The sequence below is a fragment of the Spermophilus citellus genome (assembly GCF_964194105.1).
Source record: "Spermophilus citellus genome assembly, chromosome: 5".
Taxonomy (NCBI): Eukaryota; Metazoa; Chordata; class Mammalia; order Rodentia; family Sciuridae; genus Spermophilus; species Spermophilus citellus.
The window spans coordinates 151,307,809-151,329,973 of record NC_138186.1 but is presented as its reverse complement, the minus strand read 5'-3'; the positions used below and the strand labels follow the sequence as shown (position 1 = coordinate 151,329,973).

General features: G+C 39.1%; 1 protein-coding gene across 36 annotated transcripts in view; it reads left to right on the top strand.

Moving 5' to 3' along the window:
• HIVEP2 (HIVEP zinc finger 2) overlaps window positions 1–14,851 on the top strand; it is a 184,461-nt gene extending 169,610 nt beyond the window's left edge. For all 36 annotated transcript variants that reach the window (XM_081294863.1, XM_081294855.1, XM_081294844.1 and 33 more), the window contains 4 exons: window positions 1,014–1,189; window positions 4,780–4,881; window positions 5,663–6,558; window positions 12,370–14,851. In XM_081294863.1, coding sequence (XP_081150989.1) covers window positions 1,014–1,189; window positions 4,780–4,881; window positions 5,663–6,558; window positions 12,370–13,194 — 1,999 coding nt within the window. In that variant the 3' untranslated portion in view covers window positions 13,195–14,851. The remainder of the gene's footprint in view (window positions 1–1,013; window positions 1,190–4,779; window positions 4,882–5,662; window positions 6,559–12,369) is intronic.
• Window positions 14,852–22,165: the final 7,314 nt, after the last annotated feature.

Sequence of the window (22,165 nt, the reverse complement as noted above, 5' to 3'; positions counted from 1 at the left end):
ACCTTTAGACATTAAAAAAAAAATACCTGGAAAAAAAAACTTTGCATAATGACATTAGAACCACAATTCTAAACTAGCTGTGATTTAAGAGGTAATGCTGTTTGTTGAATTATTCAGTAGAACTGCTCTCTATTGTCTATCATGTGTTTTTGTGTTCTAAACAAAATGGGTGGTAGAGCATTGGATGTGTTTCTTCCCTTTATTATCCAAATAAATATCTAAGATTGCTCACCTGTCTGATTTGGTTGAAGTAGATGACCTCAGATATCCTTTCAGAGCTCTCTGTGAAATCCTTCTGGAAATACATGCAAATTTTATTAAAAATAGAATCTCTAGTTTTCGTTATGCAACAGTACCTTCAAGAAGCCAGTTGAAATTTAAACTCCACGTTAGTACAGTTTCATGGTCCCTGGGAAGAGCAGATCAAATCTGCAGACAACAGTTGGTGAGCTGAGCTCAGCCTGTGTACACTAGAGATTTCTGATGTACTCTGGTGCCAGGATTGTAAAAATAGAGTAGAATCTTGCAATGAAGAATTCTATTATCAGTTATACTTCTTTTAGCAAATGTAAAGCCGTGTGTGCACATGTACATTTTACATGATGTAATGTTAACTCAAGATGCATGATGATTCTACTATATTCATATGCTTTTTGGATATTCCTTGACTGAAGGCTATACTAAAATCCAAAGCAATAAGGCACAGGTATGCACCTCTTTGGAGCTTCTGGAAGCCCCCAAATTTATAGACCCTGTGTCTATAAATTAACATTTAATAGCAGAGCCAATTCCATTTTGAATTCCATATAGAATTACATTTGTTTATAGCGCTGAATCTGTTATCAAGTTCTTCCAGGTATTTTACTGCATACATTTCCCAGGCTTTGTAGAAGTAAAATTGAATAATTGTAAAATACCCTCAATAAAAGCTTTCCATGTAGTGCTTAGCTTTTAGTTTGATATATAACATGCTAAGAGTATTTGAATACACTTGATTCCCCTTTTGTAAACAGGTATAAGTCAAATGAAGATTATGTATATGTCAGAGGACGTGGACGTGGAAAGTATATTTGTGAGGAATGTGGGATTCGCTGTAAGAAGCCAAGCATGCTCAAAAAACACATCCGCACTCATACTGATGTTCGGCCTTACGTATGCAAGTTATGTAACTTCGCCTTCAAAACGAAAGGTACAAATCTGATTTTGTGGGGAGGAAGAAATACTTTTCTGATGATGGCTTAGGACTCTGAATACTGTTTTGTAACTCCCATTTATCAAGAGTAAGATGGCTTTGTGAAAATATGACTGCATGAAATGTATTTTGTCCCTCCTGTTGGTGATCAGAGGATGCATGTGAGACTGTGAGGCTCCTTTTATGACTAATTAAGAGCTTTAGACTTAGGTCCAGGCCTGTTGTCTCTGAAGGAAGTGGCTAAGAATTGCCTGGGTAGCTATTACTTCATGCTGGAAATGTTATGTGGTCTAGATAATACTCACACCAGTATTGAAATTATGCAGGGAGATGATACATGCAGAGGCAATTGAAAAGCAAAGCAGCAGCTGGAAAGAAAACATGTGCCCATGTTCAGTTTCAAGATTATAAATAATGTAGAGATCCACAGACTCCCAGGTGGGCCCCTCTATCAGTTACATTAATTATGCATAGAAATCTAATAGCTTCCACTCTGTATATTTATCAGCACAGAGACAATTTCTTACTCTAAGGCCACAACTTTTCATCTCAGAAAACTAGGACTTGCCTTGAAATAATATTTTTATTTCAATTTTTAAAAATCTGTTTTAACAAGTAGATTCGTATAAACATGTTTTACTCAGGAAGATTGCTTCAGTTGTATTTCCATCATTTTAAAAAATCATGAAAATGTGTATAAGCCTGATGCTCTCAAAAAAGAGACAGTAGAAAATTAAAGGTTGCTTAATTTATATTTTCATTTTTAAATTTATGGTTGCTTGATTTTTGTATATGGAAACATGTTTTACTTTATGTCTAACTTATCTTGTAGACACCCCCCCATCAACCTCATATCATCTACAATTTCTTAATGTTTCAAATTTGCCTATTGAGTTATCTACTCCAATATCCATCAAAAAAGATAAATATCAAATCAAATAAAATGTACCATTTCCTCTTACAGCCCCCAATCCTAAATTGTTATTATTGATTTGGCAGAAGTGAAAATGTATAGCCTCTCCACATATTTGTTTCTTCTTTATTAAAAATGTATTTATGCTACAGGTATGTCTTATTTGAAGGTGACAAAAAGGAGATCATTCATTTATACTTCAAAAGAAATAAACATAAGATCCTTTAAATAGTATCCACCTTTGCAAAATCAAACCTTTATTTAGAGCTTTACTGAGAGATTCCCCCAGGGATTAGAAAATGAAAACATTAATTTGGGGACATACCGCAAGTTCACTAGACATTGTAAATGACATGTCTTTGTTGGGCATATGAGTTGTTGCAGGCATACATTAGTTGTGTGAAAACTGGTGAGGAAATGACACATTTCTAGATATTTCCAAACATCAAATTAAATCTGGCTCTGAACTCTCATCCCAGAGTTTTAGTAAGAAATTATTCATTCCTGGTCATTAATGGAGTTTTCTTACCCTTTGAGAGTGTGCAAACATCTCAGAACCTTAGAGTTGAGCAAAGCACCCTGGGAAACCCCACCAGTTTTTGCTCTGTCTGAGTGCCTGCTTTTCCAAACCATGTCATCATCACTGTCATTGTTGTCTGAACACAGATGAAACCCAGTTGTTGGGACAATTCCTTCTCCTTGCCTCTGCCACTCTCTCCCCGTCCCTGCCCTGATCCACTCCTTCAGAAGTTCAGCAAACCAAAGACAGGTTGGGATCCTTTCAGATTCTTATTTTAGCTGCAATCTTGCTCTGAAGAAGGGAGCCCAAAGTTCAATTACCTCCTTCGAATGCCTGGAGAGGAAATATAGTAGAAGAGACACATTAAAATCAAATACAGTCATCCTTCAGCACCTGGGGAGATTAATTCTAGGATCCCCACAGGTACTAACCTCCAATAATGCTCAAGTCCCTTACATAAAATTAAAATGATATAATATTTGCATATAACTCATGCACATCTTCCTGTATACTTCAAATCATTTCTAGGTTACTTATAATACTTAATGCAATGTAGATGCCATGTAAACTGTTATTTTATTATATTGTTTAGGGAATAGTGATAAGAAGAAAGTTCATACATGTTTATTATAGATAGAATTTTTTTCAAATATCCTTGATACTTGAGTGGTTGAATCCACAGATGCAGAGGGCTGACTGTAAGTTATCTCACCACATTAGCATCCATATTTAAAAACATACATGGTATACTTAGCCTCTGGTAGATGCTGATGATTTCCATTGAGTTCATTAATTGACAGGTTTAAGAATTGAAATGTCTGTTAAAAGTTTTGAGCTCTTTAAAACTTCTCGATACGGTGTTTTTTATAAGAAGAGCAATGAGTGCCTGGAAATATTTATGTTTAGAGTTATCAAAATCATACATAAAATTCATAGATATGGAAGCAGCAGGTAAATTGTAAAATAGTAAACAGTGGTATCCCAGCTTAGAATTATGACTTTTAACATTAATAGTAATCTAAAAACGCCCAAAATGAGGATGAACTATTTCATCAAAGTGAAATAGTTTCCACCTAGATTTCAGGGAACCTACTCTTAAAAATGAAGCATTTGTCATTACGTACATATATTAGTACATACATTGGTACATTGCTAAAGCATTATCAAAAGGCACAGATAATAATATAGCTAATTTCATCAAAGTGGACCCCTTATATCTGAATTGGTTACTGGATTCTTTTTTGATAAGTTGTATGTCATATAATTATATATATATGTATGTGTGTATTTGTTCTTTGTCTTCCATAGATCTTGGGTCAAGGGTGATTGGAGAAGTGTTTTTCATATTTTCTCATATTCCATATAGAAATTATTTAAGTCCAGAGAGAGAGAGAGTGATAGAGATGTGTATATACACACATGTACACATAAGTATGTAGATATATAATTATACGTAGATCTTTATAATATATTCAACTCGAAACCTTTCTTTTTTCTTAGAATGGTGGAAATCTCAATCTAAATAAAAAGGGCATGCTGCTGCTCCAGAAGTTCAGAAACTGCTAATGCAAAGTTCACTAACATACGCCAGCCAGAATGATGCTAAATGCCAGCAATAATGCTCCCTATAAGGAGTTAGCTAAGCAGGTGTATGTATCTTTGAACCCACATACATGGTTGACTGGCATAAGAGTTTGTGTATTTTTTCTTTGACTGATGAGGATCCTTGAAGGATCAGTGCCAGAAGGCCTGGAGTCCATTGAGTGTGCCGAGTGTATTTCCTTCTGAGGTTTTTCCCATCTGTGTGATTTAGCTTATGTCACCTGTCCATGTGAAGTCCTGGGAGCCTGGCCTTTTTGGTAAAAGTTAGGTCCCTTCTCAGGCAGGAAAGCCTCAGATCCCCAATCTTGCTCCTCTTGGGAAGACGTGATCCTGGATTTCTGTACTTCTTCTAGGATAAACAAAACCTGAGATTGGGCCAAACCTTTCAGGGACTGGTATCTTCAGAAATTGTTCTGAAGGTTGAAGCAAGAGGCAGTCCATAGAAACAAATCTATGTTTTCCCAAATAAGTTCATTTCACATTGTATTTTGGAGTGATCATCACATTTAGGTAACGGATCAATTTCTTTCTTTCTTTGGCTGTGTGTTTTAGGAAACCTAACAAAACATATGAAATCTAAAGCACACATGAAAAAATGCCTGGAGTTGGGAGTCTCGATGACATCAGTAGATGATACAGAAACTGAGGAAGCAGGTATGTCATAATTTGACCGACTGACCCCCCTCACTGCGCTCACCGATGCTCTAAGGCTGAGGTGATAAAATAAAAACATTTTAAAAAACTGATTGCCTTTCATTTTAATAAACACTAAATATAGACAATAAATCTGACATATTGAATTGCTTAAAACCTGATGAGGAGAAAGAAAAGCATTTCAGTTGTGACTCTTGATGGGGGGGAAAAAGGCCTTACTGTGAACATACTTCTGTCTAGAACTCTGAAGGACATATATTGCAGGTGATTTTTGATAGTGATTTAAATGTTATAATGCTTTCTGGAAAATTCAAAAAGCATTCTAATGTGTTGTTATTCCATTAAAATAAAATCAAGTAGAAAAAAAATTCCATCATTAGCCTCAATAGGGAACTTGGGGGTGGGTGAAGCCTCCTGAGATGCACCAATTGTCTGAAAGTTTTCACCTGAATCTGGAGGGACAGGTTGTTCTTTTCCTCGAGCATCATCAGTAACAACTTATCTGTACCCATTTGTTGAGGGTTTTCTATGAGCAGGGTGATGTCTGAGATGTAAGGTACTACTCAGGAGTACTGATTGTAGGATAAGGATAAAACCAAAGTGATACATAGAAATGCCAGAGCCGGTGGATGGTCAAGAAAGTACCCCGTGAGAGTTACATCAGAGACATCACTGTCTCTGATAGCCAGAGAGCTAAGCAAAGCTTTTGGAAAGAGATAAATAAGCTCCTAACTTGGTCATGTGGACCTTGGTCTCTGATGTCTTTGCTCAATTGTTTCAGAAAATATGGAAGATTTGCACAAAGCAGCTGAGAAGCATAGCATGTCCAGCATTTCAACTGATCACCAGTTCTCAGATGCTGAGGAATCAGATGGTGAGGATGGAGATGATAATGATGACGACGATGATGATGATGATGACTTTGATGACCAGGGAGATTTGACACCGAAAACAAGATCAAGAAGCACCAGTCCTCAGCCTCCTCGATTCTCCTCCTTGCCTGTGAATGTCGGTGCAGTACCCCATGGGGTGCCTTCTGATAGCTCCCTGGGGCATTCTTCACTGATCAGCTATTTGGTTACTTTGCCAAGTATTCAGGTGACTCAACTCATGACACCCAGTGACTCGTGCGAAGATACTCAGATGACAGAATATCAGAGACTATTCCAGAGCAAAAGTACAGACTCAGAAGCAGACAAGGACAGGCTGGACATCCCCAGTTCTATGGACGAGGAGTGCATGCTGTCCTCAGAGCCAAGCTCCTCCCCAAGGGACTTCTCTCCTTCCAGCCGCCATTCCTCACCAGGCTATGATTCTTCCCCCTGTCGAGATAACTCACCAAAGAGGTATCTGATACCCAAAGGAGATTTATCACCCAGAAGACATTTATCACCTAGGAGAGACCTGTCACCCATGAGGCATCTGTCACCAAGAAAGGAAGCTGCATTGAGGAGAGAGATGTCCCAAAGAGATGTTTCACCAAGAAGGCATCTGTCCCCCAGAAGGCCACTGTCTCCAGGGAAGGACATCGCAGCAAGAAGAGACCTCTCTCCCAGAAGAGAGAGAAGATACATGACCACCATAAGAGCACCATCTCCCAGAAGGGCTTTATATCATAACCCCCCATTATCCATGGGGCAGTATTTGCAAGCAGAGCCAATTGTATTGGGGCCTCCTGTAAGTATATCTGGTTTTCTCTTCCTAGTATACAAGATGTAGCACAGTGGAGCCTCCTGATGCCATGCTAATATGGCATTTATTAAAACATGATATAGACTTGGTTGCTGAGAACAGCAGAAAACATTTTTGTCATGAGCTGTTGTCAGGAATCTGACTATGGCATTGCTCCAAGTGCAGTAGTGCATCAGAGCAGTAGTGCATTTCCGGCCAGGAATGGGTGAGGCCTTTTGAAGGCTTTCTAAGCTGAACTAATTACAGACATGAGCTGAAACCTTTTCATGAATTAAAAAAAAAAAAAAAGGTGAAGCCATTGGAATGGTTGACTGCATAGCTAGACACTCACAGGGACTTATAGGTGTCAGGGATCTGCACTCTCCACCAGGTAAGGACTCTGATTGATCATCATCCTTGGTTTTCAAAACTTTTTTTTCCTATTAAACTCCTTACCTTGCCCAATGGGAGTGGACATGTGAAACTTGTCAGGCACTGGAGAGAGAGTGCAGATCCAAGAGAATGGGAAGTCAGGAGAGCCAAGGGAGAGATTTCTAGCACAGGCCCTTATTATAAACTGAAGAACAGCAGCAGTTTTAATGCAATGCATAGATAAACCCCTCTTCTGCCTGGTTCCCTGGCGTGGCAGACAGTGATGTCTCTTTCTGCTATGTGAAGGATATGAAAATGAACTTAGCATAGACAGAGACATGGTGTCTTTAGAGACCTTTTTTTTTTTTTTTTTTTTTTTTTTTTTTGCTTTAAGCGTGTTTTTTAGTTTCCTGGTCCCTACTCTTTGTTGTATTCTTGGCTCAGGATTTCTCTTCTTCCCAGCCAGTAGAAACACTGCCAAACCCCAGCTCATCTCATCCCTGCCCTGGTGGCCAGTTTCCTCCCTGTCTTCACTTTCTGCCACCCTGAATCATAACACAAGCTCAGGTTGTCATTTTTAAACTCTAGGGAAGCTCCCTCCTGCACTCCACTCCACAGGCCCCCTCAACAACCTCTTTTCAAAGCCTGGGTGCCATCTTCTTCATGGTACAAATACTGCAGAGACATGCACAGCCATCAGGAAGTCATTTATTCGCCAAGCCCATAAATTAGCAAGCTAAGAAAAAGAGCTACATTTCTACAGGTTTTGTATCTTGGCAAGAGTGGAAAGGAGGGATCTTCTTCAGTTTAGGCCAATGCAGCATGAATAGAGAGCAGTAAATCCCTCGCATTGTGGGATGGCAGGTCTGGGGCTGGTGTCAAATGCTGTCTCTGATAGAGACACAATCCTGCTGGCAGGGTGCAGTAGAGGAGCTTTGTCCTGCCATCCCCTGCTGTTCTTGTTCCAGCATTGGCCACGTGCATTGAGACCATGCCTGTGGAAGGCTGTGGAGCCTATTGAGTGAACTGCCGTCATAAAAAGCAAGCTGGTAGTGCACGCACACTGTGGTTATTAAAAAAAAAAAAATGGCAGCCCACGATCAACACTCAGGCAAAGGAATTGAAGGAGTGGATCAAGGGAATTCATCTGATTTTTAAATACGTGCTCAAAAAGGTGTTTTCGGAAGGAGACTGGTTTTATTGGCTGTTGATTTTGACCCAGATTTTCAGTATTTGTTTCTTTTGCTTCATTTTTTTTTAAAAAATCAACTCACCTAAATATTAAGTCGAGTTGTTAAACTTGACCATTGATGAAGGTTTTGGTCTATTGCCTAGTTAATTCTCATTAGAGATGGATAGCCTACTGCATGTGTGTGTGTGTGTGTGTGTGTGTGTGTGTGTGTGTGTGTGAGTGTGTGTAGTGATACATTTATTGAGGTGAAGATTAAGAAAGAAAAGTGATTCAGATCCATAAGATTATGAGGTATTAGCCTTGAGACATGGACCAGAGATGTAAAACTGGATGTCACAAGCATGTAAAGCCAAGCTTACAAAACAGGCAAGGGAAGCCATGATAGTGAATATAATCAAATAAAGGGGGGTTTATATCATATTAAAAAGACAGGCAAAAAGGACACAGGACTTCCAATTTCGTAAGCTGTCTTAGTCTATTTTCTGCTGCTCTGACTAGATATCACAGACTAGGTAATTTGCAAAGAACAGAGGATTATTTGGCTCATGGTTCTGGATGCACAGAGGTTCCAGGGCAAGGTGCCAGGGTCTGCTCAGCATCTGGTGAGGGCCTTCTTGCTGCAACATAGCATGGTAGAGGATGGTGCACAGTGAGATAGAACATGCTTACTAACTTGGGTCTCTCTTCCTCTTTTTATAAAGCCACTGATATAGTCATGGAAGCCCCACCCTCATGATCTCATCTAATTTCTTAAAATTTTTTTTTTGGTTATACATGATACTAGAATATACTTTGATATATTTATGCAAGCATAGATTATATCTTACAATGAGGAATAGACCTGAGAATCCTCCGTCAAGCAGAAATAGTGGTCCCCATAATTTCTCATTTTATGCTTTCTCACCTTTTTAAGGGACAGAGGAGAACAAGATTCCTGTGGCCAGAGCAAAATAGACCTGATAATACTGGGAGAAGTATTTCTTCTGATTGCTGTGTTAGATAAAGGCTTCACCTTCTTTCATAATTATGAAATATCTATGGAATAATAGAAAAAATAATCCCCTTTAATGAACATTCTGTTAGTCATGCCTTTTCTTTTGCTTAACATTGCTAGAAGCCTCAGGGGGCAGTGACTATGGCATGAAGGGACCTTGGAGCCCAGTGTGTCATACTGATTCTTGCTTGGTGTGGACTTACAGACTCAGGGGCAGATTGAGAGGACATATGATACATGCCACCGATATTCCTACCACCTTGCCATTTTTGCCCTAACTCCTTCTGGTTAGTTTTCAGTTTTAGAGAAATGGGAGTAAAAGTGAAGAGTCTTTTATACATTCATTCAGTAAATATTTTTGAGGATCTATCATGTGTGACTCAAGGATGGAATAATGTTATAGTTTCTAACCTTAACTCTTTTTTTAAATCAAATACATTTTCTTTTCCATCCTCAAGTTTTGGTAGATAAATGACAAAGAAAAATTAAGGAAGGAAGCAAGAAAGTAAAGAAGGAAATAAGGAAGGGAGAATGAGAGAAAAATAAAAGTGTGTGATACAGATGAACATCGTGTCCAGTGAAACAGTCACCATCCAGTGTCTCCCTCGTTGTCTGTGTGACCTTGGGCAAGTCACTTCGCCTCTTGGCCACCATTATATATCTGTCTGTGACAGCCAGGGAGGTGGACTGTGCGGACTTCTATTCCAGGAAGAACGTTCCATTTAGCTGTAAGGAATGAAGTGAGCTGACAGCCTCCTTCTGTTAGCACTTCAGGACACTTGGCAGGTTTCAAGTCAAGGTCACTTCCCTGCAGCACCCCTCACCCCACCACCAGTGACCACAGATCAGTCACCTCTCCCTTTGCATTTGCTTGAGATACCCTCCTGCTCACTGCTGCCCCCAAGGAAGCACTTGCTCTTCTATCTCTTTCCTAGTCTTCCAGAGGGACCCTGATGACACACTGTGGAAAAGATGAATGAGAGAGTGTATGGAAAATGGTGATAAAGCTATGTGTACTCTAGGTCTCTAATAAGCATACATACATGTATGCATACACACACACACACACACACACACACACACACACACACACCTAGCATAATCCACAGTTGAATTCAATGATCATTTTTCCCTGACAGGGTTTTTCCTCTTGAGATTTAAATAGGATGGGGGTTTTTCTCAACATTGTGATAAGGTCCAAATTGCAAATTAATAGGATTGCAAATGGAGTAAAAATCAAAGTAGAGAAAAACATACATTAGGCTAATTTGTTTGGAGGGTGCAGGAGAGTAAAATGGGAAGAGAAGGATGTGTGGAAGTGCTGCACACCACGTGGAGCAAGGGAGACGGTGACATGGTGGAAATTCTATGTGTACACTCACTTCTATGGTTGCTATCATCTCAATTCTGACCAGGGCAGCTCTGAATTGGAAACTTTTATTATTAAGACAAGATCTTATTGGAATTAGAACATACCAGATGTATTCTAGTTTTAGAAGACAGATCATCACTCGCTTGGTCAGCCTGGAGTTGGGGATCTCAAATAGGGTGGTGTAGTGGCACGTCTCTCTCACTGTCCTCTGCCAGCCCCTTCCCCAAGGGCCCCAGTTCCGCACTCTGACAAGGTGGGTGCACTGGGTGACACAGAAGAGCAGCCAAAAGTAAAATGGAAAAACAACCACATTCCAATTTATTTTAAACTTTTAAATCTTTGGAAAGTGTGATGAAAAGAAAATTTATTTCATTATCTTGAAAGACTATTATCATAGGTATGTATGTTTCTTCTATCTTAACTGCCATTTGGTGAAGGAGACATCTCCTTTTCTAAACCAGAGCAAAGGCAAGAGAGATTTTGTGTGTATTTGCATTTAAATGATTCTTTCTTGTACTATAAAATTCCTACTTTCCATAGCTTATGAGGTCCTGGTGATTACAGGGTTGATGATTACACCATTTCACCTGCATATCCAGAAGAAGTCATTTGTTTCTAGCTTGAATAAGGTGTAGCCGACAGCAGACTAAATGCCAAGCATGGCACAGAGTTGCGGAGGTAATGCATAATTTATAGTTCCTGAGCCAGTCTCACAATCTAAATAGAACGAGATGAGTCCTTAGTGGTATAGAGCATTCCTTGAGTTTTAGACCGACGCTTCCTTGAAATGAATTAGAATTTTTTTGATCTCTCTCCTGCATTACTACCACACTTGATAGGTTTATTTCTATCTTCAGTTCTCAAAACAAACAGTGGAGCTCCCTTTTAAATGATAGTCCATTAACGGAATGAATCACAGTAATTAAAATCTGATAATCTCATCAAAACCTGATAATAGGACAGTCTGAGCTGTATTTGGGTACAGAAACTTATTTAGAAAATAAGTTCTTCATTTTCAGGACTGTGAAGAGGAAATATGGAATTTTGTACCTAAGTTTTAAATGTCTTTAGTTCATTAAAGACATTTAAGTGAAAATAACATCAACAAAGGATTTAAGACACAATCAGCTTTGGTTCCTAGCTATGTTTTTGAGTATAGATACTTAACTGTCTGAAATAGTTAGGGTTAACAACTTCTTGGATGTGTAGTTTCCTTACAGAATTGCCATAGATGTAAGATTTAAATAGCCTTGATTTCGGAAGGCTATTTTTTGCAGAGGCTGGTCTTCTACACTGAACATCTCTTGAGCAAGAAATTAGTGCTTTAGACCAACACCTTGTTCACTGGAGAAAGTAGTCTGAGTCTTCCCCATCGGCTTGTTATCCTTTCTGTGAGAAATTTTTTAAAAAGCCAATTTTCAGCTTGTCACTCTTAATTATACACATCAACCCTAAGAGAAATCTTAAAAATCAGCCCACTATATAAACAGATGGCACTTTTTAAAAAATTTCCTATTGAATTTAAAACAGTTATTAGTTTTTTGTTTTCGTTTTTGTTTTTGGCTTGGTAATTTTTTTTTCTGGTGACTATCCATTATCTTTTTAAATTCTCTCTTATGAAGAATACAGAGCTAAAATGTATCTCTGTTCCCAATGAAAAATACTGAATACTTCATCACCTTGCTGTTGAAAAACAAAAGTAACTTTTCACAGGCTGACACCTTCATTCAGGGACCAGAAAGGAGAAATCTGTTTTGTTTTGAAAAATGAGAAGTTGACAGTTGTGTAGTGCATTGTGGCCTGGGCATGAGTTAAAGAAGTATAGACTTGACCCAAGAAAGGAGAGTGGTTGCATGTGAATTGTATGTTCTTTGTTTTCCTGTGCAGAACTTAAGAAGAGGATTACCTCAGGTTCCTTACTTCAGTCTCTATGGAGACCAAGAAGGTGCTTATGAACATCAAGGCTCCAGCCTTTTCCCTGAGGGTCCTACTGACTATGTCTTCAGTCATCTTCCACTCCACTCTCAGCAGCAAGTGCGAGCTCCTATCCCCATGGTGCCAGTTGGTGGGATCCAAATGGTTCACTCCATACCCCCGGCCCTTTCTGGTTTACATCCTCCACCTACATTGCCTCTGCCAATGGAGGGCCCTGAGGAGAAGAAAGGGGCGCCCGGGGAGCCCTTCCCCAAGGATCCCTATATTCTCTCCAGGCAGCAGGAGAAGCGCGCGCCTCACGTTTTGCAGTCATCTGGTCTACCGAGCACTCCCTCCTCGCCTCAGCTACTGAAGAAACAGAGCACTTCGGAAGACAGCCTAAATGCAACAGAGCAGGAACAGGAGGAGAACATACAGACTTGTACAAAAGCCATTGCCTCTCTCCGGATTGCCACCGAAGAGGCTGCTCTGCTTGGGGCTGATCAGCCAGCCCGGGTGCAGGAGCCCCTCCAAAAACCCTTGGAAAGTGCACATGTTGGCATTAGACACTTTAGCGGGCCTGAGCCAGGTCAGCCCTGTACCTCAGCTGCCCACACTGACTTGCATGATGGTGAAAAGGACAATTTTGGTACATCACAGACTGCATTGGCTCACTCCACGTTTCACAGCCAGAGTCCTGTGGATGAGAAACGGTTGGACTTCCACAGCAGCAAGGAGTTCTCTTCAAGCACAGAGGAAGGCCACAAGCCTTCATCAGGGAAGAGTCAGCTACATTGATCTAAGATGCATGGAGACTTTCATTTCCACATGGCCCTCTTTTATTGTTTTTGTTTTCGTTTTTCTAGAAATAGAAGTAATCGAGTTTATAGCATGCCTGTCCTAAGTTACGGTAGTTTGCTATTATATATACTTTTGTTATTTCAAAAGAATTAGGTAAATTACCAAGTCATCATGAGCCTGACCAAAACAAAATTTGAAATTAACCTATTGGGTCTGGTACTTTTAAAATTGTACAGATGTTTGTGCCTTTTCTTTACTTTGCTTATATTCTTATAAGCATTTTTTAGCAGTAATTTGTACATATTTTAGAATTTGTGTATCTGCTTTGTAATAAATGTAATTTCTTTCCTTTTTTGGACACTTGGATCTAAATGATGTAAAGCAAAACAGCATCAATATATATGTGAGGTTGCACTAAAACATATTTTTATATGATAAAAACTGAACAGCTTTTATGTACAGCTCTGATTCTGTAATACTAATATTTATTTACTTTGTTTCATAAATTGTACATTTTTTCTTAATGTTGTGGATTGCTTTTCTATGTGAAGCATGGGATTTACTGTTGCGTAACTAGAACAACAATGTACATTGTAAACAAGATATTTAAACTAGAGTACCTTATTCTGCACTTATGCATTAGTTACAAAAAAAAAAAAAAGATAAAGGATGTATCAGTCAGTTCTTAACTCTTGTAAATTTTTTTTGTCTCTTGTTTGCCGGATTGACTATAACTTAAGTGCTGATTGTGATTTTAAACTGATAGTACCGTAAAGCATTAAAGTAAACAATGTGCTATTGTGAGTTTTTTCAAAGCTTTATAAAACAGTTATAAATAATATTAAAAGTATTTGGTCTTATGTGAACATGTTGATCTATATACTCATCTAAAAATATGGGAAAACATTCCGCCCCATGTAAATATGTACAAGTGCATCACTGGTACAATTTTATGTAACTCAGTTGGACACTAGGTTGCCACAGACCTATGCTAGGGTGTCTTTAAAAATTAAAGTGACAAAGCACATGGGACTGTGTAGAGCTTGGTTATCGGCCGGCCCGGTGGCTTGGCAGGCAGTGCTGTGCGCTGCCCTTGGAGAAGACCTGGGCTTAGAGATCTCCCTGGTCCTTGCTGCACAGGATGGTGACTGAAGTAAGGCTACACAGAGGGGCCACACTTGGACGCCCAGGAATCGATGCGCAAGCTGGGAAGGGGGTGGAGACCTCTCCCCATCTCTTCCCGTCAGCCTGACCACAAGGTAACAGGGTTAACATCTATCTGCATTAGGCGAAGTCACCTTCCCCTTTGTGTAGGGGAAAAGTGTCACACTCCTGGCTATCTCAGGGGGAACGTTGAAAAAAAGATTTCAAGGGAAAATGACCTGAGGGGGCATGATATCTTTTGTATAGAACATTCAGAATGGTTTTGATTAGTGTTGAAGATGGGAAGAGCCTTTGTAGGTCCCAAAGAACAGAGCGGAGGGAGGGGGTACAGCAACATGTGCACCCACATGCACGCGTGTGTGCACGCACACACACACAATCTGGGTTACCTTTGTGCTACATAGTGGATTATAATTCTGTGAAACCAAGTTTGTATATTGAATTACATTAAGGAGTGTTCTTTAAAAAGAGAAATAAATGTACAATTACATGCTTGAGGTGTCTAATTCTTATGTGTTTTACATTTTAATTTCTCCATTTTGTTTCTAAAGGAATTTTGATGCTGCTGACATACCATCTGTGCTTTTAATTGCTCGGCTCCGCCCACCCTGTGGCATGCCGAGTATGGATGCTTTTAACAAGTGAGAGGACAATCTTTGGCTTCCATTGGTCATCTGAGTAGGACAGATAGTGGTCACCAAAGTGAGGGCTCTGGGAATGGATACATCTATCCTAAGCCTGGCCTGAGCTGCACACACCACATCAGAATAAAGCAAATTATTTTCCTTTCTGTCGCTCAGCATGAAGACTTACCAGAAATGACACTGAATAAAACTTGCCTTTTCTTTTTCTTTTTTCATTTATTTATTTATTTATTTTGCTTTTCTGCTGGAGTGACTAAAGTAAAAACAAAAACGACCCTGAAATACACCATAAAGTAACCACACATCACCTTTCTTTTATTATGAAGAATAGAATCCTTTTCTTTATAAAAGCAGAAGCTCATTAAAGGTCAAAATCTCAAATCGGTAGATTTACAACTTACCTATATCATTTTATGAGTCAGACTGACTTTTTAAACTATGTTTTACAAAGGTGAATTAAAGGTCAACACAACCAGCCTGCCTAGTATCTCTTAACAAGAAGAATCCTTGATGAAGTAGGGCAGTTTGTGTCTTAGTCTTCATTGACACTTGCGTGTCTGTGATTCCCAGCCACAGGAACTCACCCTTCCTCCTTTGTCTAATCCATCACTCATGAATTCACTCATTCATTCATAAAAAGTTTTGAGTGCCTGCTATGAACCAATAGATACTGGGCTCTTAGAATCACCCAGGAATATTTCTGCAATCTCCAAGTAAATAGGAGAGACACGTACATGAGCTCGTGTGTATAATACAATGTTAGTGCTGAGGTAATTGTACATTCGGCATTTTGTAATTACATTCATCCTGCTGAGAATGGGAAGAAGGAGGCTTCATTCTGGAGGCATGGAACACAGCCTCAGAACAATACATTAGCTAACTAAATCAACCCAAATTTCCATCACCTACCTTACGACAGTGTCCTGCATGCTCGGTGTATAGTACTGAACAAAACAGATAAAGTCCTTGCCTTCATGGAGTCTATTTTCTAGTGGGGAGGGCATTAAATAAAAGAGGTGGGAATGCACCTGTTAAATGACCCAGAATGTGTGAAATATGTAAATGCAAAACCAAAATAAAAACACATGGAGCTGGCTCCCAGGGCATATGACTTGATGGTACATGATTAAGGTAGAAAGGAACAGCAAACTCCAGTTTCCCAATCCAGCCTGTAATAAATGGGGAGCCAAGAAAGGATTGAGAGAAGAGAGTGACTTTTCTCTGGTTGTTGATGTTATTATAATTATTATCCTTTAGGGGAAAAACCCCACCATGTGGCATTCTGAAGATAATGGGTAAGAGGGAGAGAGTTTGGAAGCAGGGTGGCCAGCTAGGAGAATGACAAAGTGACATCATTTTCATGGACATAAAAACAGCAACAACAGATGCAGCAGGACTGCAAAAAGAAGTAACAGTTTCACTAGACAAAGAGGAACCGATAATAGCTAGAGTGCCTTGGTATTGTGGGTGAAAGACACGATGAGTTTTTAAGGTGGGCAATAGAAGGAGAGGGGGGTGATTAACCCACAAAAGACAGTGAATTTGTACAATATGCAGGTAAAGAAATGAGCTGCCCTTAGCAGTTCACAACAAAAGGCAGGAGTTTGGTTTGCCAGTGCTCGTCATGCAGAGAGAGCTGAAGTAAATGAAATCCCTGGGGAACTGCAGATAGTGGAAGAGGAAGTTTGAGGACTTTGAAAGGTGGATCAGGGATATTAGAAGTAGGAAGTATATATTTGCAAGGACATCTCATTATTTGCACTGAATGCTAGGGATACACAATTTTGTGACTTATTTGAAAACCCAATTATCATCATAAATTCTCTCTGATAATTTTCAAAAATGCAAACCTTAAGAACATCTTTTTTTTTTCTTTTTGAAAAAAAAATTAGCCAACATTCTTTGTGGAATTATTTAGCAATAGTATTTACTTAGTAGCATGATGGTAGCCTTCTTATGAAACAATTAATTAGAGATTTTTACACTAACCTGTCATTCACAAGTGTCTTCAAAGTCTAGGGTTCAGGGAAGTTGCATAAAGTTTTCAAAGCGCCACATGGGGTTCACTGAAGAACCAAGGCTAAAACAGAAAAACACCCCAACTCTCTTTCCAGATTTGCTCAGAGAACAAACAGTTCCCAGTCATTTATGTTCCTCTCACTTAGATCTACATTATGAGCACAACAATTTACAGTGGAATTTTCTAGGGCTGAATAAGCTCAGAATAACACAAGCAACACAAAGCCCATTTCTGCCCTAGATAGCTAAGGTGGTTGGTAATTTAGAATATATCACTAAACACAGTTGCATCTACCTTGTCACAGTAGATCCCCCACCCACAACACACCCAGGGGCTGCTTGGCTTCATACAGTACATGATGAGTTCCCTGTGCTTTCTGAGTTGGGAGAAACAGGGTTACCTGTACTTTACAGGCAGTAAATAAATTAGGGTTGGCCATGCGGTAGTACCAAAGGAAATGACAGAAGTCATTTTATTTGGCATTGAAATGTGCCTGAAGATTAACAAAGATAAGGTGCTGACCTTTGATTTTCTAGAACTCTCTGTGGATCACTTTATATATGTATGCCTATTGCTTAGCAAAAACTAGGGTCACCTTCCCAAATAATGCTAGTCATAAAAACAAATTTAATCAACAGATTTTCTCTCCATTCACTAAGTGCCTGCCTGCTATATATTTCAGAGTCAGCAATTGATCCCCGGCATGTTTATACTTTGAGAAGATTTCAAGTTTTGTTAACTTATTGAAATCCAAATATAATAAATACACAGTATGATATGAATAAAATTTAATTTCAGAAAAGCAAAAATAGGATGTTTAATAGTGATACATTTTTCATTTCATTAAAAATCATGTTCATGAAAAAAAGTATTTTAAAATAAAAAATTTCTACTAAAGATGCCTAAATATCTAAATGATCAGGTCATATTCTCCAAGGCAAAATGAAAAGGTGCAGCAGTTTTGTGAAAAATTAAGAGAGAAAAAGTAAGAAAGATCCAATGGGTGCAAAGCGAGGGGATCACCTGAGCAACTGCTGGCTTCCATGCCCCAACAGGAGGTGTGACGGCAGGGGGCTGGGGCCCTTTACTTGAATTGCCAGCAAAAGCTGAAAGAAGTCTGTGTCCTCACAGGTCTTGCTCATTAACAGCCAAATGTCCAGCTCTGGAAGGTCAAGAGGCAAGTGGTGCGATTCACTAAGTACATCTTGCATATCTCCACTCCCAGGGAGACTGTGTTTTGAGTTCTATGTCCTACTGTAAGATACCAACATTCAATTCTAGGAATAACGTGTTTCAAGATTTGAAGGTAGGAGGTAGTGTTAGATTTTGCAGACTCAAAATAGTTATCCTTGAGTTACCATCTTATCATTGTACCATGAAGGAAAAACTACACAGACACACACAGACACACACACACACACACACACACACACACACACACATATTGCACATGGTCAAGGACCTAGGCTTTCAATGAAGACAGCATTCCAATACAAAAGCATTTTTAGGCATAATGATAAGTAATACGTGCTCACCTTGTTTTTGTGTTTGTTTTATTTTCTTGCAGTGCTGGGGATTGAGCCTGGGGCCTTGTGCATACTAGACAAGTGTTCTACCCTTGAGCTACACCTCCAGCCCACTGGCCTTGTTTTGAGTGCTTTCATCTATTTGTTCATTTAGCATCACAAAATTGAGAGAAGTAATTTCATGAAGTTAATACACCTACTAAGTGGGCAAGTGGGCAGTTACATTTTGAAGCAGTAAAGACCAACAGAAGTTTCAGCTTTGATAAAAATTGTTCTATATCTGGGCTTTCTGATACAAAATATCCTCTAGCAACATGCAGCTATTGGCAGTTGAAATACGGTGCATGTGACTTAAAAAAAACTGGATTTTTTCATTTTAATTCTATTTAATTTAAACTTCAGCAGCCACATGTAGCTATTAGCTATTGAGTAGGAAAGCCACTGCAAAAGCTGTGAGCGACAAGAGACAGGTTAAGCGAGAAATGAGAGACAGAGACCAGGCAGAGATACACACGAGAGTTTATTTGTCAGAATTGACAAATGAAGGCCATTTCGCTGTAGCGGAGAGAGGCAAAGCAGGCTTGGGTTCCGGGACTTTTATGGGGCAGACTCAGGAATCAGAGCTGGGCGGGTCCTAATGTGGGTGGTTAGGTGTTGGGTTGGTATGAGGGAGTGGTGAGCCTTTCTCAGAAATTTGGGCAGGAAAGAGAAACTTTGTTCCTTAAAATGGCAGCTGTCACTTAAGATGGCCATCCAGATGAAAAGAAAGGACCTTATACTCAAGAAGGTGATAATTCAAATGTGTTAGGGATTTCAGGTAAGAGCTAGCATTCCTACTACTCAGCTATCCAGGTTCTTACTTGAGAAAGAGAGTGTTCACACAGGAACACAGGGAGACTGGGAAGGAAGTGATATGCCCTACTGACCCTCCTTCCAGTCACATGCAGCCAAAGTCTTAGGTTAACACTGATTAGAGAACATCTTGATCGCCATTCTGAAATAAAGTTGCATCACTTCTATATAAGTCTAAGTCTTGAAGTATCTTGGAGGGAACCCTAGACATTCCTAAAACTAAAGAGATATAGCATATAGCATGTAGATAGATGTCATTTAGGTGATAGATACTCATTATTTCATTTATGAAAGGAATAATAATTCTCATCTTGCAGATCACTAAAGAATGGTAAGAAAAGAACTGTAACTTATATGAATTGCCCACAATTACCCAGCTCAGTTTCAAACCCAGGTCTGCCTCATTCCAGAATCATCTATTCTGTTATTACATTATTTGTTTGATATTCATTTATAGCTGCAAGCTTTAAAAGGAAATCCATCATCCGTTCAAAAATATATATTGACAGAGCCCTCTGCACTGAGATGGACAGTAGGCAAGAATGCCACAGAGCCAGAGAGCAAAATGATAGCACTTCAGCTTGAATAAAGAAATCATTGCAAAGTGAACATGGATTTGAGACTATTACCTGTAAGAAGGGATTTCCAATCTAAGCTGAAAGTGGCTGCAGGTGTCAGAGGCATGAGGGTACCAGGTACATGCAGAACATAAAAGGGGTCATGAGCCCAGGGAAATCTCTGGAAAGTTCCCATGGCAAGTGAGAACAGAACATGTTGGGGTAAAATAGGACAAGTTCTGCCCAGAAAGAGTACAGATGAGGTTGAGAGGCCAGAAGAGGGATACTAAGAGATGTAGCTGCCAGATTAAAAAAGATCAGATCTTGCAGGATCTTGAAAATCATTTTTAGAAATTTAAACTTTAGCCTAATAGCTATTTGACAATTAGAAGACGGTAGGTAGAAAAGTGGTGTAACAGGATTTGTGGTTTAGTGAGTTAAAGGACCTTAATATAGATTACACCATCCAATACAAGAACTACCTGGGGCCATGGACAACTTGAAATGTAGCTAGTCCATATTGACATGTTGACGATCTACTTAATTTTTCACCATGACAACATGTCGTAAAATTATTTTGGATACATATTTTAATACAATTTAACATTATATTAAAATTAATTTAGCATGTTGCTTTAAAAATATAATTGTACCAAAAAATTTACAGTTGCAGATGTGGTGGCTTGCATTGTATTTCTATTGGATGGTGCTTGTGATATAATAGATCTTATGGCAATAGCCACCTGGTTGAGCTTTAGACAATAAGCTCAACCAGGTGGCTATTGCCATAAAAGTGGCCTGAAATAATGTAGTAGTGACTAAGATGAAGGAAAACAGATAGATTTGAAATACATGGTGGAGGTAGAATTGATGGGCTGATGGGTATTATTGTTAGGCTCTTGGAAGAGAGAAGAGCCATGGATATGGGTTCAAGATGATACCTTTCCACAATAATGTTAAATCCTGGGGAGGGGCAGGTTTTGGAGAGCTGAGATCAGTTTGCTAACTGTCTTTGTGAGTGTGAAGGGTCTATAGGATGTCTGAAATTTCCAGGGAGCACTTGGATCTGTGGTTCTCCTGAACCTGTATCAATAACAATACCCTATACAATTTAAATCTGTCATATGCCAAACATTTATTATCTCACTTAATCCTTATATGTACTAGTTGATAATAATATGCTCACACTGTCTTCCTTGATTTTTGTTGCTTTATAGGAGTGATTCACAATCTCATCAAATTTAATGAATCCCCTTTCTTAGTGCATATTTTACAATGCTCCTTTGATATAATTTGTCAACACATAAAATTTCCAAAATTTCAATACAATACTCTAATTGTATATAAAGATGAAATGACAAGAAAGAAAATCATATCTATTTATTTAATAGTTAGATGGTCTTTATTGCAGCTAAAGATTAGAATAAAAATGTAATGAAGAAATTAAGTATTTGCATCTCTTCATGGATTGCCAGAAATATGACAATTACATACTCACGTGCCAATCTATTGTATGAGAAGCTCATGTACCACAAGTAACATTTGTCATAAGGACATGATTTTCTGAAATGGTAAAAAGAACAAACAAAAAATACTTGGAAAGTTTCAAGCAAAACAAACTACAACATTTTCTCCATTTACATAGTACATTCCCTCATAGGAAATTTAGTCTGCACTCAGTTCTCCTGTAATGCTTGTTTTAAATTTCATTCCAGTGCAATTGATGTAGGAAAGCGTAACACGTTTACGTATGCATGGCTTTTTTATTGATAAACTCTAGGGGAAGGTAGAAAACAGCCCTCAGCTAAAGGAGCCATGTGGGAATACACCAACGCGCGCGCGCACACACACACACACACACACACACACACACACTCCAGGCCTGTGCTGGCCACCTCATTTCAGCACAGGCATTGCACGCTGCACCTTGATGTACATGGTGGGTGGTGGTAAAACTTTCCATCCAGTTTCAGATAATTCTTCTCCACCCTTTCACAATAGTTCACAAACTGTAGCTCTTCCCGTTGCCCACTGCCACTAGCAAACTTTAGGTCTTTCTCAAGCCGAGTGCTGTGTTAATTGTAGTACTTGTGTATTTCTTAACCATTTAATGCGTGTAAAACCACACAGCCATTTTCACTGATGTCTCTTCTTTTTCTGCATGTGCTGCTGAGGAAATTTTTGAGTAGTTTCCTAACTTATTTT